Raw genomic sequence first — 21,422 nt, 5'->3', positions numbered from 1 at the left:
CAAATTTTGCAGTTCTAAGATCTGAGATTTCTTTTAATAGGTGCATATTCCTTAAAATATTGATTTCTTTTCTGGGCTTATGTATTAGAAAACATTGCTTAAAACTGGGAAACTACACAGCCATTTCTTCCCTGACTTCTTCCTGGTTTAGGAATTCAGATCCAGTTCACTGTTACACTAAATAAAATTAGTTTTAGTGACATTTTTATGGTAGCAAAGAAAGAGAAATGTATGGCTACTTATGTAGTAAATGTATGACAGCGTATTTGAAGTTTTGTGAGGTCTTTTGCAACAAGAGTGCAAGATCAAGGATGAAGAGCAAGCTCACTGGTGGCAAAGCAATTCAGTCACCATGGGGACTCTCATGTGTTTTTGTAAATACCATGCATTACTCAATGGCACTGAATCTGTATAAAAAGCCACAGTAAGAGATGGATATCGTTCAAATGAAAACACTGGAGCCCATTTCTAAGCAGCTCTCCTGATTAGCGCTCACATTTGCTCAAAGACTTTCCCACCTTGTGAGCTCAGCTTCGTCCCTTGACTTCACACCCCAACACACCAGTCCTCAGGCAAGTCCTGTCACTTTCCAATGTCCTGCTCTGTCGGAGCTGCGCTGACTCTTAAATCAATGTCTCAAAAATCAGTTGGCCGTAGAAGTGGCACCACTAGTGTACCTCAGAAATACACTCCCCAGCCCCAGTCCTTACCCACGTGGTCCAAAACTGAGGAAGATGCAGGTAAGAGATGGACACCAGACTTCCATTAGATTACTAAGTTTCTGGAGGCAGTGCCTTTACTAAACTCTGCATTAGTCTAGTTGGATAAAAGAGAGAAACAGCTTAGGACAAGATACTGTGCTCAGGAAGGTGACTAAAATATGGAGGACAAGGTAGCATGTTCAGAAAGATAAATAAAATATGGAGGTCTATTAAGCTATATACTTAAAGAAGTGGTACAGGGTAGAGAGTATTTGCATAAATTTAATGTAACGCTCTCTATGTGTCAGTAGTATGCATGACTCACTAAATCCTACCCTCTGTGATATTTGGAATGGCTTTATGACTATCTTGCTCCACCCGAAAATGGCAGAATATCTGAATACCCATAGTGAGTTCCGGAAACTGAACTACAGAAATATTCACGAGTGTAATCCCAAAACTTCAAATGTCAAAAATCAGAACGAGGCTGAGACTATTTCTGTCATTGTAAATCAATGTTCCTGTTCTATATTAGTCAGCTGCCTGTTATGCAAGATCATCCTCCCTGCTAGTCATTCTCGCAGAGTATTTACAGAACACTACATGGGAACTGGTGAGAACCTTAGTGAAGGTACTACCAGGAGGAGGCTACTTAAAAAAGAACATGCTGCATGTATTTCCAGGCAGACACTTGAATAGATAACTCTATAAAGTATTTGCTTTTCTGTTTACCATCATACACACACTCAAACGCACACACATATGTGCAAACATGCACGCACCATGTTTGCATGTCACTGCAGGATAATATGGGAAGGAAGAAATATATAAATATGTTTAAAAAAATCTTTCTAGGGTATAAAACATTTTTGTTACTTTTGGATAGCACATGCTTATTTGGAAATAGTTTTCAAAATGCAGCTTCTTAGAAGAGTATTTCATAAATCAAACTGATTCCCCCAAAGCTTACTTTGCCATGACAATGTTCAGTGGAGTGGGAGAAAGAGGGCAGAGCAAAATCAGGGAAATTTGTTTTTTATATAATCTGAGTGGATTCAAATCTTTCCTTTTCAGGACATTTGAAACAATGCTCTGAACAAGCTACAAACGATCTCACTGAAAAGATCACAACTAAATGCACAAAAAATGTTTTATCACAATGATCTGTTGCTCTTCCAACACACTTCTAACTTGCATCCTGATTTCCCTGCTCTAGCTGGCTTAGGAAGACTTCGGGGTCTAGATACAGTTCCCTCTGTACGAAATAATTCCTACTTGCTCAATGCGTGCTAAAAGACTCCTTAACGGGGGGTCGGGGAGGGGGGGGGAGGAGGGGGGAAAAGAACTAGTGAGCACAAAACGGGCTAACTAGAAAATCTCTCTGACTAAATAGCTTGTTGTTGCTTGCATCATATGACAGCATTGCTTTGTGTGCAGAGAGTTATCTCAGTTACGGTTCTATCAATACACTCATAAAGAAGTCAGGAAGAGAAGACAAGTAATGCTCTGATTTGTCATCATTGTTTTTACTGTATGCTCTCATTTTTATTTCTGAAGTATAGTATATGAATTAAAACAAGCTTGATTCATTTTATTTCCCCAGAAGACAATCTGACCTGCACTGATTCAGTACCCAGAACCCTGGTTCAATAATATCTTTTTTCTAAGACAAGGGATAGAGAATTGACATTGCTGAACCAAGCCATGAGTTAGGCTACTTTTATTTGTTAAACAGCGCTATTTTTCAACAACACTTGACCAAAAAACGCAGGAGTTTCAGCAAAGAACAGAGAACTCCAAACGGACTATCTAATGATTTGGCACCACTTGAGATAACACTGAAAGCAAGTATGGTCAGCGTAGTACTTGCATTCAGTTACAACAAATTGGACTATAATATAAATAGATCAAAATTGGGCCCAGAACCTGTAATTCACTATGTAGGCAGATTGTCAGTTGCAGAATCAGCACTATGATGAGAAGAAACCTAACGAGGGAAAGCTCTGAAAAAAAGAAAGAATTGCTAGAATAAAAAGTATTGAAATCCTGCACATAACTAGCAATATTTGCTAAATACCACAGACATTAACAAGCTATGTAACAGCAATTATTTCCAGCCTGTAAATAATTCTCTTATTCAATTGAGTGAAAAGAATTTAACGCAATAATGTGTCAAGACTGCTTGGCAAAAGCCCTGAAATGGTCCTGACCACTATGTTTACCCACAGCAAAGCAAACGTTTTAATAAGTATTAACCAGTCCAAGGAGTGGTGCACTTCCTGAGCACGACCCAAGAGACAGAGATTTTTGAAGGAGACTAACGAAGAGAAAGAAGGAGCAAAAGGTTAAACATACAAATCCCACAAAGAGAGGAGTCTCTAAATATTGGGCTTTTTTGAGAACTGCAGACTACAATGCAGTTCCTCTGCTTCATGCTTGCTCTAAATTAAAAAAAAAAACGAAGCAGTTCAGCATTATTAAAGAACCAATTTTATAGATAAATCTATTTATATTAACATGATAGGTTGCATCATGTTATATAAATAAAACCTTACTCTGTGACACACGCATCTGCTAGGAAAGTCACAAATTTGGTTGAAACAGATGCTATGAAAAATCTGCACACCTGAACAGCTAGGAGAAAAAATGAAACAAAGAAAACAGAACATGTTTCTTAGACATTTTACGGAGAAAAATACGTACAAATAATAAAGGAACAATAACAACAACAACAACAAAAAGCCTTACCATGATGTTTGCACAATTGTGTGTCTGTAGCCCATGCTATAAATGTGGATCCTTTCTATTCCCATCATCTCAGCCCCTCTAGTGGCCAGTACCTGAAGATCTTGCCTTCAGGAGGGACAGAATCTATCAGTATGTACCATTTGCTGCTGCTCTCGTATCTTGTCAGAGATTTTTTTCTTAATTGTGTAATTTTTTCTGGAGATATAACTTGTCACCTTTTATTAGCATTTTTGTCAGTGCTGCTGCTGCTACGTGCATACATTTAATTGCTAAGCAACAAAGAGTAAGCTCTGCACAGTACATTCAATTACTGCATACCCTGTGCTATGCATTGTTACTGGTGCGCTTACATAATATGAAATATAAAAAATGTTAAAAATATTTATTTCTGTTTCCATAGCATCTAGAAGCCACAATCTGGAATCAGGCTCCATTGTGCTAGCCGCCAAGCAGAGAGCTAACAACTGAGGATGAGAGCAAATGAAATGATGCAAAGTGGAGATGAGCTAAAAGTAGAGCTGAGTTCGCATAGATGAATAGGCTAAAAGGCTCAGAAGTGACTACCTGCCTAGAGCTAGATCACAGTGATTTTCAGGTATTGGGGAACTACCTCTGTGGCTAAAATTCCTTAAATACTTGAGGCATTTGCAAGCATGGTGGCCTCAAAGGCACAAATCTATAATATTACAAAAGCTTACCCACAGCAAAGCAAGTGTTTTAATAAGTATTAACCAGTCCAAGGAGTGGTGCACTTCCTGAGCACAACTCAAGTGACACAGATTTTTGAAGGAGACTAACGATGAGAAAGAAGGAGCAAAAAGTTAAATATACAAATTCCAGAAAGACAGGAGTCTTTAAATGCTGGGGTTATACGCAGTCTTGCAAAGTTTGGAAGAAAGGATACATCTGCAAGGTAGCAAGAAAAAAAATCACTCTTCCCTTCTCTCTTTAAGGAGTAGAAAAATAAGGGCAAGCAAGATTTTCTTATCAAAAACAATGAGAAGCTTAACAGTCTATTTTCTCCATCCAGCTGTGCTCTTGCCCCCTACAATTGAAGAGTGCTGCCTAAATCTGTGCTTGGTGTGAATTTGGGTTTGGTTTTTTTTTGAGTTTACCAGTAGAGAGACTGCACTTCTGTCTTTGATTTACAGAAGAACAGATCTGTGTGTTTACCAGAGAATTCTCTGTGCTCCTGGAATGCAGAACTGCAGTGCTCCATCCTCACTCCTGCTCTTGGCGTTCTGTTATTTACTAGCATTACACCCATCACAGTCAGCACTGCACACCCTGATAAAGAGTGCCTTATCTGCGATTTCCAGTGAGAAGAGCAGCTTGGGAAAACATGCCATTATTGTTTAAGTGTACAAATCTGCACAATCACTTATAACTGTTTTTATTTCTGCAGGAGAGATGGGAATTCAGTCATTGGGCCTGACTCTCTGTGCCCCTTTGACATCTCCAACTAGCACAAAACAGATATAAGCAGGCTGCAATGAACCAGTTGAGAAGACCTGGTAGAATCCTCCAAACTCTATTTCAGTATACCAAATATCAAGTATGATAACAGGTATATTTTAAAACATGGTATGTGAGCTATTAGTCCTAAGGATCAAGGAGAGAGTTAAGCAAATCATGGACACTCATGCATGCTGTCCTGTCGAACAGCACCAATATTTCCTCTCCAATATTTTTACGTAAACCCTCCAATTAATACTTTTGTAGAATAATGAGAATAATATTGGCCACCCAATAGTTACTCATATTCAGTTATTAGTTATTTGAAGGAGGAGATGATGCAAAGAAACTGAACTTCTCTAAAAAACGACTCCTGTCTAATTTGGAGGGATTGAGTTGAGGAGTCTGGCTGTCTTCTGGAAGCAGCATCCTGTATATTCCCATGGGAAGATTAAAGAGCATTCTTCTAAATGAACCATTACAGGAGCCTACACAGAACATGATCAAATTCCTAAACTAATTAACTAAAACAGTACTTAATCATGCAAAGTGCTTCTGCGTTAAGCTACTCGACATATTATTTAACCCCTACAATAATACCTTTGTGAATACATTCTTTTAATCGTTATTTTGTAAGAGGGAAAATGGATGCTCAGAGAGACCATATATTTCCAAGAGCTACGGAATCAAATTCCATAGTGTCTTGATCCAAAACACACAGCCAAGTAAGCAATTAGCCTTTGGGAGACCTGATTCCTGCCTACCAGGTGACTGTGGATGATTTCATACAGAATTAAGACAGAGATTTGTGAGAAAAATATAGAATAAATTGACAGACTTTTCAGATACTAGAAGGAAATCAGTGGTTTGCTTATGATTCACAGACTCCCAGTGCTCGATACACTAGGGGTTCCACAAAAGATAACAACAACAACAACAATCTAGTGTCAGTATGCTTAAATTCACTATATAGTGCTTTTAAGACAGAAATTTTGAAAACTCATTAAAGCATAAATTAATGGCACGTTATATAATACTATGTGTGTTAATAATAGTAAGAGCTTGATCTTTCTCCCACCATTGAACCTCCTACCATTCAAAAACTACCGAATGAATGGGTATGCTTCCTTACTTCATAAAACACAACTTGTTTCTGAATTACCATACTGACCATTAATCAAAATATGTATCATGGTTTCTACTGCTTAGCCCAAGCTCACATAAGGAAAGGCAACAGGATTATACTTTTTTGATGGGATTTTCCTTAAGGATTGACCTAAACAGCAAAAACATTTGGGTCCAGTAACTATTGCTGAGCTTAGCCTTCTTGAAGTCAGTGTCTCAGACAATCTTACAAAACTTTCAGAATTCAACTCTTAGTGAAGAATACACTGTGACTGTGTAGCATTCAACACATTATGTATTCTCTGAATTTGCGTTACAGTGACAACACATGTAATATAGCATAGGAGGGGAGGAAAAAAGGTTAGTTATGACCATCTCAAACACACACTTTAAAACACAGACTTCTGATAAATGCTTTGCTCTTCTTACATTTTTATAATTGCCCTTTCATTCTTTCAAGGAAGAATTGTAATCGTGGTCTATCTGGCTTGCAGGAGTTCAGGAGGAAAACACAGAGGCTGAGCATTGGTTGCAAGTGCTGCAGTCCAGAGGAGAGTCATGGTAGAAGCCCCAGGGTAAAGGGGGGGCTGGGGATCTGCATCAGTGGTGCAGAAGCACTGAGGAGCGCTAATGGGATTTGGAAAGGGAACCTCCTTCCCTATACAGCCCCATCACAGACCACGCCTGCTTACAAGAGTAACAAAAGGGAAGTGGACGCTAAACCTGCACTTTCCAGACTAACAGTTTTAGCAGCTGAGGTCTTTTATCTGACAGAGCATTGACAGTAGAAGTAGTACTTGCTCATGCTTCCCACATCATGAGTGTTAACAGGGCCACCCTTCCTTGCTGAGACGGCAGGACAAGGACTTATTGGGCTCAAAAATGATCTTTTTTGAAAATAATAAAATTGACAAGATATCTGTTGATTGTGATGACATTTTTCAGGGGCTGCATTCATCTTACATAGTCCACTGAAGAGTAATAAAATAATTTTCAGTCAGTACTGAGCTAAAAAAATTACTTCTAACTCAAATCATCTTCAAGCATATGTCACAGAGGACTGAGTCCAAGCCAAATTACAACTGTGCATTAAAAAGGCATTTTCTAAAGTTGCATGTGTAAAAGATACAGAGATATTTCTCAGTTCAGGAAAGAAAACTGTTTTTGATTGCTTTTTCCCTTTATAGATAGGCAATTCAAAGGAAGCCCAAATCATGCATTCAGTGAGAACAAGCATATGGAACACCCAACGGTGGTGTCCTTTCCCAATTGCTGTATGTTAGACATACTTAACCTCAGCAGTCTCCGTGTTCTTCACTGAAAAACTATTATTATTTTCATTTTCTCCATATACACTATTTTTGTAAAGAATGTCTTTAAAGCAGTCTATTAGCACGCGATTAGTGTGCCCTTTTTGGCAATACCAGATGGGGTGTGGGGGATGAATTTTATTCTTTATTGAGTCTGGAAGTGCTCAGAGAGCAGACAGCAATTGAGTTCAGATCTGAACAATAGCTGTGAATTTTATTATTGCAATACTGTTAATTGAAGCCTTCAATAAAACAGTTTGTTAGAAATGGGGGAGTGGAACACAATAGGAATTTCTGTAATTTAATATCTCAGAGCAATGAACAACAGTACAGCAAATCTTCAGTAACTTGTCTCTGAATCAATGGTTCTTTTCCTGTAATATAGATGCACAGAATGTTTTATTTACAGTATTTCAGAAATGGCTAAACGTAGCTCAAAGACACATTTACAGTTTGTAAAGCACCTGAGCTCTGAACCTACCAGAATCTAGTAGGAACCACATATTATAGCAAAAGGGGTCTTGAGCTCCTGAAACAGTGGAGTATTGTCAATCTCTATTATATTCTAAACTTGGCTGTCATAACAGTAAATGAAAACTCCTTCCCAGTCTCAAATGTTTCCATCCGTTGAAAGGCAGGCCAGGGAGGAGGGAATAACAACATACACAACCAACATCAGTCATATGTCAGGGGGTGTACCAGTAAAATTCTAGGAATTATTCCTAGAGTAATATCTTAGAGTAATAATCTTAGAGTAATATCTCTGTGCATAGAGGCAACAAATATTTGATGAAATCCTATCATTCTGTAGAAAGCACTTCATGACGAACATGAGTGGAAGAGGTCTGTCTTCTGACTTCATCTGATTATAAGAGCAACAACAAACACAGAAACCCACAAAAACAAATTTTCAGTAGTCTTTATTAAGATATATGTATTTGTATATCTAGTATAAAAGTGAAATGGCCTCATCTCCTACATTTTCCACACAAAAAGAAAGGGAAGGGACAGGAGTTAGTATCGTTTTGAATGCAGCACCCTACCCTCTATAGCAGTTTCAATCTACCAGCTCTCCCGCCCTGGCCAGTAGTTTCACGATATTTGGTAAGTTTGCTTATGTCTTGATTTAGTCCAAATTAGTTCTGCAGTAGATAAAAGTCAGGAGACCTGTAGGGAAAAACAGACAGTAATTAGAAACTTTCAGGTATTGAAGATCAGACTAAATTTTCTTCAAATAGAATACTCACTAGGCTGAAGAAATCCTTCTCTCATTTTCTGAAATAATGAAGGTATTAGATGAGGTGCACTTTGCATTCTTGGCTATAATAAAAATGGGAACAGCTTTTTATTGTATGTTCCAACATAAAGAAAAAATATGATGCTTTACTGGCATGCAAAAAGTATATATGAAGTAGTGTCATATTATGAACAAAATACAATTAAGTGCAGCAGAATTAGGCAGTATGCTGTCTCACGAGCACTGATAAACATCAAGTGTTTTCACAAATGGAACAACAGCATCCATTATTCTGTCTCGGAATATGCATGCGTCATAATTAATGTTATGAGAAGAGGAAAACTATGTTCTATAAAAGCAGTGCAGATAAGAGACATTCATAATACCTACCATGCAGTTCATTAACCTCAGCAATTTTAAGTAGCGTCATAGTCATCCATGACATTTCAGATTTCTCCCGGCTTCAAATCTGTGGGCAGCTTCACAAGCTTTTTACAAAGTTTCTCATGACTAGGACATCTGTAAAATTCCCTCCAGACCTTTTTTCAATTCATCTCTTGCTATACACTTCAGTAATCCACATATCTGAATAAAGATATAGGTGTGCCCTTAAAACCAGGCTCTACTGAACACAATATTTTAAATATTTTAGTTGCTATATGATATTAAAAGCATACTGTTTCACAGTCTTACCTTTTTTGTCTCATTTCAAAGTGAGTTTTTGATGAGCGGCTTTCCCAGTTGAGCCTCATAGTGAAAAGTCAAAACAACTGGATATAGATCTTCTAACTTTTAGCAACTAGTCAACCCTTTAATATGAATGTCCTCAAAGGTTCTAGCAATCTCACAGTTTAGGTGGAAATACATATATATAGATTAGATAGGGCAACACTTTCTGATATGTAGCTTAGAGACAACAGCTCAAAGCAGACTCCCAAAATATTCAACGAATTATAGAAGTGTGTGTCAGTGGCTAGTATTTTAATGCTCTGGTTTATTATTTTGCAAAAGTGACTTTTAATCCAGAAGAAAACAGCACTGGGAACCCCCTTCTCTTTAGTTAAAACAGTCATTCAAAGTCCTGTCTTTCGGTTTTTAATTTCCACTTAGTTGCTTGAGTTTGGCTTCTCTCTTGAGGTTCATTTGCTGAGTATTTTCACTATTCACTAACTGCGAAAGAAAGAGTATTAAGTACTGCTTCACTGTCAAATTTTCTTCCTGAATGTGTACTCAGGGTAGTACTCATGGGATGCTAAATTTTGGTATGCTGTTTTGTTGTTAATTTCTCTAATCCATAGAGGAGAAGAATTAGTGCATCTTCATTAATTCTGATCTCATGAAACAAGTATTCTTTTCCTTCAAGGAACTGATTCAGATATAATTATCAAAATTGAAGAAGAACTGCTATAACAATAACACTTTTAAGTTAGCTCTCTTCAAGCATACTAGTCCTGCTTCTTTGACATGAAAACTTTTATTATGGATACTTCACTGAAATAAGTACCTGAGAGGGGCTTACCTGAAGAAATTTTTAATAATGATATTTAAGGGAATTCAGAGATCAGAATTCACAGAAGAGGAAGCTGTATCTTCCTCTCTGGCTGGCAGTGCTAAATACTGCTATATTGCAGAACTGAATGTAATACAACATTAAAAAGATATTTAGATTCTCAGACAATGCTAGCGTGTAAGAATTACAAAACAGACTGGATCTACAACCCCAGGGCATAGACCCACTTACATTACTGCTGGAGGAGAAGCGGCAAAATACATACTCTCTCAAAAAATCAGGTTCTGCCGTTCCAGCTTGCTATTTATCTTGTGTGACGCCAACATTAGAGATAGCATCTCTGCTGGCATATGAGTGGACAGCTTTAACTGGTCTGGATTATACTTACAAAGCCTAGTCCCTTAACTTTGAGTCTAGGGTTTTGAGCTTAAGGGCTTAAGGCTGCAAATTCCAGAATTTTTAAGGTCTGCATGTGTTTGTAGTCTCGTAACTGTGAAGAAAAAAAAAGAGACGTGATCTGAGCACAACAGGGGAAGGACAGTCGCTCGGGATCTTGTTTATACAAACAAAATTTGCCATGGCTTAATGGCATCAGGGTATAATTTACCAACTCCTAATGAACAGAGGCAGCATCCATACCAAACATGTTAGCCTGCCTCATTGGAACATTGCCATGCCGAACTATGCTATGCCAGCATAGCATGATTTGGGTCTGGCAGCTTTCCAGCTCTACACATTTGCCTGAGTTTGAGCATACTTTTTGATACAGTAACGCCTTACGTCTCTAGGGATTTCTGGAAAAGGGGTCTCTAGAAGTTGCTAAGCCACGGATCCCAGGCTGTACAGGAGAGCAGACAAAGCCCCGCAGGACACTGGGCAGCTGCTCCCCCACCACCTTCTGGTCACCTGTGGGTCCCAGAGACCTGCTGCCCAGCTTCCACAGCCCACGCAGTTGCTGTAAATCAGCATTCATAAAGTAAAATCTCTGTTTGCTAAAAGGCACATGAAGCTTTTTGTAGGAAAAGAAGATGCCAGAATGTGGCTTTTGTGCAGAGAAAAACGCTGCAACCGATGCCCCAGCCCCTCAGCTCCGTGTTTGTGGTTCTCTTGAACCTGTACAAACAGTTTTTTGGGGGGCTGTGGAACAGAATAAAATTGCAGATTTTCTTCATATGCAGGAGATGATACTGAAAATAAAGACAAATAATATTCAGAGAAAAACATTATTTGCACTTTTTAAATGTATTCAAATGGTGTCCAAAAGTCATCATTTTTCCCCCAAAGAACTATACTAAAACTAAACACTAAGAACATGTTTGCTAAAACAGAGTATCCATATTTGTAAGAGATGCACTTTCTAAAGGTCATTTTTTGTAATGTTACACTGATCACCACCTGCTTAAATTGCCTACTGCTCCAGATTTAATGAGAGACTGAAAATTCTCAATGGTAATTGCAGTAGCCGATATCTTTAAAGAGAGAAACTGAGTGGGTAGCTAGCTGAAGCACAGAAGAATGCTTATTAGTGTGGAGGTGGAAGAAGTCCTTACCGAGAAAAACAATTAAACACTATTTTATTTGGAAAACATTGAATTTTTATTTGTGCTACTTCATTGGAATCCTGGATACACTATCAGCTCTATAACAGGGGAAAAAAACCCAACAACCAATAAGTTGACACCGTCCCCTCTCAATTGCATACTGCAATTGCACTTGTAAATTTAATGACTTTGCATTTGTCAGTATAAAAAAATGTGTATAGTTAAGAACTCTAATTTTTGTGTGTGTTGTCTTGCATTTCTTAAGAATGGCTTTTGTTTTCAGTAGCACACTTTTTAGGAAATCCTAATATACAAAAAGATATAAAGACAGTAAAGAGTTGTGCAAAGTCTATCTGATGGCATGCTGGAGAATCATTACATTAAGAAATAAGAAACAATTGCAGCTTAATTAACAAAGTCCCATGAAGGCACTAAGTATTACCTATGCTCCTGCAATAAGATATATGAAAATATTTTCACTGGGGATTGAAGTTGCACTAAAGCAATTCACAGTTAAGCCTGTGGCTCGGACGTTTAGGAACAGAATAATGAAAGGGTAGTCCTGATTAAAACTGTCCGTATTTTTAAAAATACAATCTTCCCCCCTAAAAAGATACAATCTTCTTCAAATAAGTATTACTTAAAGGAAGTCCCATGAACTGTGGTATACAAAAAGTCAGGCAGGGCAATTGCAACAGATCTTCTGGGTTCATAATCAACAAAACTACTGATAAGTTTATGTCTTTAAGCCTCCAGCTCCCTCTTGATATCCATATTTTACCCTGGCTGCAAAATACTATAAGAAGCCTGGACCAACTGACTTGTAAAGTTAAAATGTATCATAAAAGCAAAATTTTACTTTATTACGGAAAGACCCTGTTCTATGAATATCAGTGAAAAATGGTAATTCAATGACTCTAAATTAAAGGGAGAAATAACATAATAAAAATCTTTTAGTCTTTTCTGGTTTTGTGAAATAACTAGTCCAGCTGTCAGGAGCTATGCCGAGTTCAGGTTTCTCAGGTCCTAGCCAGAAGAGCTGTACAGGTGTCCCAGCACCAAAAGAGCTCTTTCAGAAGCTGCATCTGATGCTTCTTGGCCACTTTATGCCAGGAACATGTCAAAATACAGCTGAATTGTGATTCAGGACTGGGGTTAAAAATCCATCCTCAGGCATATCACTATGGTTTGTTACTCAGGTCAAAGACCAATTCTTTTCCTCATTCCCAGTTTTCTTTTCTTTCAGAGCAGGTGTTTCCTTCACAGGCATATCTGGCTGGGCAAAAAGGACAGTCATCAACTGTTTATTCATTGGTCTAGTACAAAATTTTAACAAGGCACTAAGAAACAGAAAGACCAAGCTGTAAGCAGCAGCAGGATTGAAGCATGAGCAATCACGAGACAGGACTAGCCTCTCTTCCAAGAAGATGGGAGAAATGTACTTCACTAAAATATTACTTCTTTTTTTTAGAGGAAAGCAAATGCAGGTACAGGCAATTCCCACTAGGTCTATTATAATTTCAATTTACACAGACATCGCTACTGGCATCAGGTTCAAGGAGAATATAGGCTGGGGGAAAATTGAAGCAAATATCAGTAGGAGATTTAACTCTTCACAGCACAGTCATTTGCACAGGACTATACAGTCCTGGGACTTCAGAAAGGGACTTAACTGCTAATTAGGGCTTACTAGTGCTATTGCATTATAAGTGGTCATAAATAACAATAATAATAAAAGGTGCCAGGCACTATAGTACTTTAGATTGCCTACAGAAGGGTTTCAGATTAGAAAATACTTTATTGCTTTGAAAATGTTCTAGCTTATACCATCGACCAAAATTACCTTCCTCTAGCCAAATGGTATGGTCCACAGACTTGGAGCAGATACCCCAGTCCCTGGTATGACCACTTCACTTTTCTGCCTGCAGGCAGTTTGAAAGGAAGAATTCTTTGCAGTCCCTCTGTCTTGTGAAGTCTGCTACTGCAGCGGGATAAGAACCCAACTACGTTTCTGCTGTAACTGAACTTTCAAGCCTATGTTTTCCAAGCGGTTTGTAATTCGGGGGGGGTGGGGGAGGGACACGAAAACTAGGTAAAATGCTGAACCATAAAATTTCTAGGACTTTTCCCCATATTTCTAGAATTTCAGTGGCATTGGAAGATCACCATTCAGTGATTAAGTGTGGAAATCGCTGCCTTAGAGAGACAACACTCGATAGAACAAATGGAGAAGCAAGGTAAGAGCAAGACAATTACAATCACTAAACTGTACAGTGGTTATTCATTTCACCCCTAAGGAGAAGGCATATTTTATTATTCGCTCTGTCTGAATTCTATTCTGTAAGTCTGATTTTTTTATATATTCAAAGACCCCTCACAGTTTACAGAAGTACTACAGGAACATAAATAACATTTACATTCAACTTTTAGGTCTCACATCACAAAGCTTAAGAACATCAAGTAGGTAAAGTTAAACAAATCTCATTTCACATTTTATTACAGAGAGATTCAGGAATAATAAAGTATAACAGCATAATACAGAACAGGAGAAAATAAATGCCTGCATCATATTCTGTTTCATTTTATGCTCTGAGAGGTACACATTGCCATTAATTTTGCAGGCTATATACTAAGTTAAGGACATTTAGTTATGAAATCCCCGTCACAGAACTGGTAACTGTCAAGAATCTGTTCCTCACAACACTTGTTTCTTCTTGATTCAGTATAACTTTACCAAATCTGAATATTAATGCACAGCAAAAATAGTAGTCTTTGCATGGAAAACTTATGTGTTTCACTGAAGACACCCCCACCTCCTCCTACCAAACAGCTGTGTACAATAGTATCTTCCAAAAAATTTTCTTCAATGCTAGAATATCAAAGAATCACTGAGGTAAAAGGAAGCCTTTTTTCTCAAATACCTTGTTTAGTCAAGGTACGTTAATGTAAATTTTATTTTATTTACCAATTATAAAGCGGCTATCAAGTTACATAACTTATTCTAGGCTGGAATTAATCTACAATAAAGCTATGATCTGAACGAATCTAAAGAAATAAAGGCACGTTCTACACCATCTATTGGTGAACTAAAATGAAGCAGCAAACTAGGTCTTACCAGAAAAATAAGCATTATGGGTAGAGATAAAAATTTGCTATTAATCAACTATTCAAGTATGCGAGGGGGAGTAGAAACAAGTTCGGAAGAACATTTTAGGTCCAAATCGAGAACAGCAAACCTCAAAACAGATACATAAGACGAGAACAGTAGTTCACCCATACAGCTGCCTCGAGCTTTTTGGTGAACTGAATAGAGTATGTTACATCTTACTAAGCACAACAGCATGATTTGAAATGCAAGGATTTTGATGGTTCTCTTACTGGGAAAATTTACATGATGGCTCTCTCCTGTGAAGTTTAATTACAGTGTTCACAATGTTAATAATGTCTGCTACTCCTGATTTTTTTTTCCCTAAAATAAATATATAAAATAAAAAAGTTTAGTTAGAATTACAACGCAATAACATTGAGACTTGTCCAAATATTCAGATAAGAGATATTTAAATTAACTGAAAAAAAATAAAGTGAGAATGAGAAAATGTCTTCTTCCTCAGATCTCAAGAATTTCCTGAAAGAAATCTGAATTTGCTATTTCCCTTATATGGATTGGGCTTTTGGGCACAGATCGAAAAGGATAGATTAGAAGTTAATTATTTATATTCACCTTGTGATATTCAAAATATTAGATGCTGCCATAAAGAATGTGTGTGGGATCTTAACTAGGGTAAGAAATAATTTGTTTTTCTTCCATCCACAGACAGCAAAGGCATAATACTAAAGATAAGAAAAATATTCTTACGTTAACATTTCATTGTAAGATTTTGTGCATCACTAACTGCCTTTCAATAGAAATTTGAAAAACTTATTTCCTGTTTGTATCTGAATTGAAAACAATAATTTAAATTATATTTCTGTACATTGTAGTCTAGAGAAAATAGATAATATACTAAAAAGCTTCAATGCTGTAAATCCCTTTTGCACATAGAGATCTCCTGCTCTAGCTCTACAGTTTTGTATTTCAGACAGAAATTATTGATTGAGGTGAGTCTTGGAGGTGTGTTACGGTATCCTCCATGTCAAAAGATTTTCAGGAAGCTGCTCAATGAACAAACAGCAGCAGTTCACCTAACCCAGGTGAACTGCCATGGCTAGGCAGGTTATATGGTTATCAACTCCTACCTTACGGCAACAAATCTACTTGTAGGAAAATTACTGCCTCCTCAGTTCCTCTGTTTTGTCTGTCTATACATGATTTAGCCATAGAATGGCAAAGATGGCTATACGTAGCCCTATAAATTACTGTTTTAAGTTAGCTTATTTGGTAGAAGCAGAGGAACAAGTTGGCAGAACTGGGGACCTCCAGATGATACACAACGTTGACTGCTGGGGCACAGGAAACCTCGACCTTGGAAGGGTCCAGCCCTGCCCTTTTCCGGTACTGCTAGTCTATCTTCATATGTTTCTACATGTGAAACCAGCAGAGCATTACTATTGTTATTTTAACATTTGAGCAAACTTTTTTCTGAGTGAGAGCTAGTAGTATGTCATTGTAACATTGTCAAATCTATTTTTCAATCTGAATATAAGATGTTGGTGATTCAATATCCATGTCCTTTTCAAATTCCACGTTCCCACCACTTCCAGAAGAGGCTCTACAACACTGCCAAGATGGCACCGCAGAAAGTATTCATTGTGAGAGTATTCAACATTAGGAATAAAAAAATGAAAGCAGCTGAACAGTTTCTGCTAAAAACACAAAAAACTTATTGAACTAAGAAAAATGCCAAAGATCAGTACAGACAATATGATATTAACAAAGTTATCAATTGAAAAAAGATTGTTAGAGTGATACAGCCTCTGTTCTTAAACAAAATAGGTCAGTCAGATTCATTTGTTTTTGTTTTTTTTTTTTGGAAGAGATAGGTAGAGCACACATACGTGTGCAATCACTGTGAAGAATATTCTTCACAATAAAGACAGCTCTCTAGCTGTCTGCATTCAGGGCATCTGCATATCCTATTTATATTTTAAGAGTTTCACTGATCCACCTGGGTGTCCACATATGAGTAATGCCCATTATTATTTTTTAATCGTTTTTGTGTACATGATGTACACAAGATGTTGTGACCTTTTCTTTCCAATATTAAATTTTCTACCCAGATATACAACTTGTCAGCTTCAAACAGGCTTTCAGTGCAACTTATGGAGACCAAACGAAGAACATTTATTGCCTTGATGCAAGCCTTTGAAGTCGTCTTTTGCTTCGGCTGGGTCAAATCACTAGTTACCAATCTTTCTTCCCCCCTGCAAGAAAGTATATTCTTACTAGGTACGCCAAACTGAGATACAGGGTTCAAACTGTTTCTGGTTTCCAAGCAACACCAGACAAACTGCAATGAGAAGAGGTGGAGACTCAGACTTCCTAGGCAAGAGAAGCAAGAGTGGGGAGCCTAAGAAGACACAGACTGGCTGAGGAAGCGTGTAGCACTGGGATGCAGAACCTGAGGTAGGACAGGTTGGAAATAAGACAACATAAGAGATAATCCTGATCGTCACCAAGGATTCAGGATTTGTGGTACTCAGTGTTATTTTTCTGGTATCATAGCAAGAAGCACTGAATCCCGCTGTCAGACTGTCCCATTCCAGTTCAGTCCTGGGCTACAGACTATAAGTAACCCAACTCTTGATATTGCCTATTCTGTTGAAAGGTCTGTGTCACACTTCTACACGTAAACAAAATACACCAGGGAACAGTCTCTTACCCTGAGGCCAATGTACTTAGCATGTCCCCACAACCCTCCTATTCACCAAAACAGAGCGCTGCATCCAAAAAGTTGCCCACCTCGTCTTGTCCTTAGGCACAGACTGATAACAGCATAGGCTAAGGACTGTCCGAGTGACTAAGAGTTGGCCCCAGCCAAAAAAGTGACAGAATTATGCTAACAATTTAACAGTATGGAAAAATCATGGGAAAAATAGTAGGATCTGTGCCTTGCCTTGTTTTGTTTAGGAATATTGATTTAGCTTAGGTCCTTATCTACAGTTTGGATGAAAACATAGCTGTCATTTCTAATTAATCCAAAAAAAAAAAAATCAAACCAGCAATCTAGGAAAAAAAAAATCAACACAAAACCTATTTTAAAATAACACTAAGACAGTTAGCGGAACTTGAACATATTCTCTGAAGAGGAACTCATCTCACAACCTGCTGTGAGGGACAAAAATATCCAGCTACTTATCTCGTAAAAATAAAAATCTTGGTAAATGGATTAAAGTTCTATAATCCCGAATGAGAACAAAATACTTCTCCTTTCAGCGCATGTTATATTATATAACATTATATTTGGACTTAAACCTGGAAAATGCAATATGAGGAGAAAAATAATTTATGGAAACTTAGTGAGTAGCTGTTGAAAAATATTTAACGTCTACTTTGCAGTAAATCTCTATTGATACACTGCAGTTCCAGGAGTGCTTTAAGCCAGCAAACTCAAGCAGAGCTGTTGAGAGGCAGTTCTGCTGCTCCAGCACCTGCACATTTATGTCTTGCACCTTTGCAATGGGACTTTCAGCTGCATGACTGGCAATTAACACAGGTTAAAAGCACGAGTTTTAATCTGGGTTGGTGCTTTGATCTAGATTGCTGTACGCTCGCATTGAGGTTTGCATAAGCCTCGTGGCAGGGAGCAGAGGATGGGGCGGCTGAGCTCAGGACAGGCGCGTGGTGTCAGCACTGACGCAAAGCCCTCACGCGACCGCAGCGCGAGGACAGGCAGCCCCGAGCCCCTTCAGAGGGCCCTTGTGGATGCTGCTGTGCGGGGAACTCAGGCGAGTCCTAGTGCCTAAGTCAACGGTGTTGTCCCTGGTAATTTCGTAGAGACGCTACCAAGAACAATCAGAGGTTCCAGCGGACACCTTCGGGAGCCAGCGCAGTACAAAGGAAAACAATATCTAGGTCTCTCTCCTACGTACTGGACGCTGGAGACTGTTGGAGCAGGACAGTTCCACAGGCCATGATTGGTACCACGGGAAACTAATTTATGACTGAACATGAGTCATTCAAGGCGTGTCCTGCATTCAGCTGGACAACGGAAAAGGCGGGTAGCGCGCCCCTGTTGCCCTCCCCTCGCCCCACTCCCAGCGTTTACCCGAGGCGGCTGAGGTTTGGCACGTCTGCCTCTTCTCCGAGTGAGCAGTCTCCTACCACCTGCTGTGCCTCAGCAGCACAGTTCACAGGCAATTACTGCCTCATCAGGTCTCCACAATGCTCCCCATCTATCTTACCCATCCTTTTCAACAGCTATTGTCTGGAGCTTTACAAGTTTGATAGTGTAATCTTCCTTTGCTTATTATTTGTTTTTATTATTATTGTACCATTATAATCTCATTACAGTCTTTTCTAGTTTCAATTATGGTATTTGTTTTTTTCCTGAGTCACTGTAATTGCTTTTAGTTTTTAATAATGTTTAAAATTTCTATTCTCTGAAGCGAGCGTTATCATTCCCATTATAAAATTCAGTTAAGAGGTTGTCACCAATCTTGGATTGCATCAATACTGGACTGATCTTTTTGAAATGCGTGATACATGGAGTCTGCCTTGGCCATTGGCTCCAGCTGTCAAAAGTAGATTCCCTATTAAATAGCAGACTTATCAATTGATAAGAAGTTATAGCAAAACTGTTCTTTATATTTGTAAGAATGAAATATTTTATAAAACGCTTAAAACATAGGAACATCATACATTTATTTTCTAATTCATTCAACTGCTGGAATTACTGCTTTCCTACAGCAGTAATGTGCTTGGCAAAACTACAGTTTTATGACAAAACTCTCTGAACTTTTGTGACTGTGACCATTAAGCTTACAACCTGTTAGGAACCCATTAGAAGTCAGATATGATTACAGAACTGTTGCTTCAATTTTTAAGGATGCAGTAACTTATTTAATAGACACACTTTTGCTATCCCATCCGATTAAATTAATTTCTATGCTTCTGAATTAGCAAAGTTAACAATTAAAGTACTTTGATATTGTGATATAATTTTTTTCCAGAAAAATTGTTTAATTACTCTCTCGGGTAGACAAAACACTTATGTAGTAAGAATATAGTTAAAATTAGGCTCATCTTTTTTCAAAGTAGCTTTGAGTTTGAGTTCAAATAGACACTTTGGCAACAGCTTGAGTCCTTCTTTATCTAAGAAAAGTATTTAAAGATGCGCACACGTCCCATTACAACAATGATAACATTTGCACATGCAGCAGGAGAACCATTGTGCTACTTTGCTCACGAAATGCTTTTCAGTGTTTTGAAAAACATGCCTCAGGCTCTTAATCTCATGCAAATCATCTTCACTGTAGGCATAAGTAATATCTACATACTTTAAAAAATTTACTCCGGATTCAGTAGCTAGACACTGTAGTACACAATGTTTATTTAATTTCAGTACAAAACTAGATTAGAAAGGTTTGAGTACTTTGTGGTAAAGGATGACCGGGGGGGGGGGGGGGGGGAAGTGGGGGAAGACTGCTCTGATGCACGTGTGTACTTCTCAGTAAGCCACAGGTTAACATCCTGCTATTCTTTGCTACACTCAACATTCAGATTCATTCAGCAGCAGTACTGCTATGAACCTACTCTTCAGGTTGTTCATCTGCATAGCTCTTACATGCTTCTGCGAAGCTTACTTGAAAGTCAGAGAGCTCCATCCACAACAAGATAAAGATGAAAGCTACAAGCTCTGAAGTTACAGACAGCTGGGAATAAGCCAGTAGTTTAAACGTAATTTTCAGGAGACTACAGAGCCTGCATTGTGCAGGTATCAGGGTCTGATTATAAATAAATAAATAAATAAATAGACACCAAGTATCTTTCAGATTTAGCAGACTTTGGGTTTGCTCCTGAAGTTCTTAATTACCAGAAGAGCAACTCACATACAGTTTCCACAAATAGCTGGAAAGGATCATTAAATAGTCTAGTTTAGTCTCCATTTCGCCACAGATATGTATATTTTACACAATAACGCTGGCCAGTTTGGTTGTTTAAAAGATGCCTTTTAAAGGAGCACACTTTAGGTCTATGTAATTATTGACAGTAGCATCTGCATTTCGGCCACTGAAATTCTGATGTTCAAAGAATTGCACAAAAATTACACACAAATAGAAATGAAAAAATGGCACACATGGAATAACAAAGAAAGAGAATTCAGTATTTCTTAAGTTTAATGCTTACATCACTGCAGAAAATACGTAACTTCTAAATTTAGCAAATTTGGTAAGCAACAGTCACAACATTAAAGGCAGTAAATGCATGCACCCTGCTACGCAAGTAAATAAGTTAAACAGCACACACTAAGATGATTAGATTTAGCTGAGCTGCACTAAGAAGGAATTTGACCTGCAATTTCCAATAAAGCAAGGGCAGAAAGGCTATCTTTCCCTATCTAACCCTATATCAACAGGGTTATCACTTGGATAGTTATCATCTTGGTGCATATGTCATGCATATTCTATAAGCATACTGCTGACTTGACAGGTAGGTATAGCCTGGCCTTTCTGAGCTGAAAGGGTCAAACTAAAATTCCTTGTGCATGACAGCAGCAAAACAGACTGGAGCAGGAGCTATTCAGAGATGAAGAATGCGCTCCACAGGAAGGGGAACTGACTAACCATCCATCCCATTGCAAAATGTGAGTTTGTATTCAGTCCTTCTGGGATCTTGTTCCACTCTTCTCAGGTAAA

The 21,422-nt window shown here is 38.2% G+C and overlaps 1 protein-coding gene across 10 annotated transcripts in view; it reads right to left on the bottom strand.

Annotated features, from left to right (window-relative positions):
• DLGAP2 (DLG associated protein 2) overlaps window positions 1–21,422 on the bottom strand; it is a 465,625-nt gene that overhangs the window by 348,490 nt on the left and 95,713 nt on the right. For 2 of the 10 annotated variants that reach the window (XM_068937309.1, XM_068937310.1), the window contains exon 1: window positions 3,450–3,508. The exons of 5 other annotated variants lie outside the window; for them this stretch is intronic. In XM_068937309.1, the coding sequence (XP_068793410.1) occupies window positions 3,450–3,452 (3 nt within the window). In that variant the 5' untranslated portion in view covers window positions 3,453–3,508. Of the gene's footprint in view, window positions 1–3,449; window positions 3,522–21,422 lie in introns of those variants that run through there. 3 more of the 10 variants (XM_009677460.2, XM_009677464.2, XM_009677465.2) reach the window with 3 other exon arrangements.

This window comes from Struthio camelus, chromosome 3 (genome assembly GCF_040807025.1).
Source record: "Struthio camelus isolate bStrCam1 chromosome 3, bStrCam1.hap1, whole genome shotgun sequence".
Classification (NCBI taxonomy): domain Eukaryota; kingdom Metazoa; phylum Chordata; class Aves; order Struthioniformes; family Struthionidae; genus Struthio; species Struthio camelus.
Note: the sequence above shows the minus strand (reverse complement) of the source record. Positions and strands in the feature narration are given on the sequence as shown.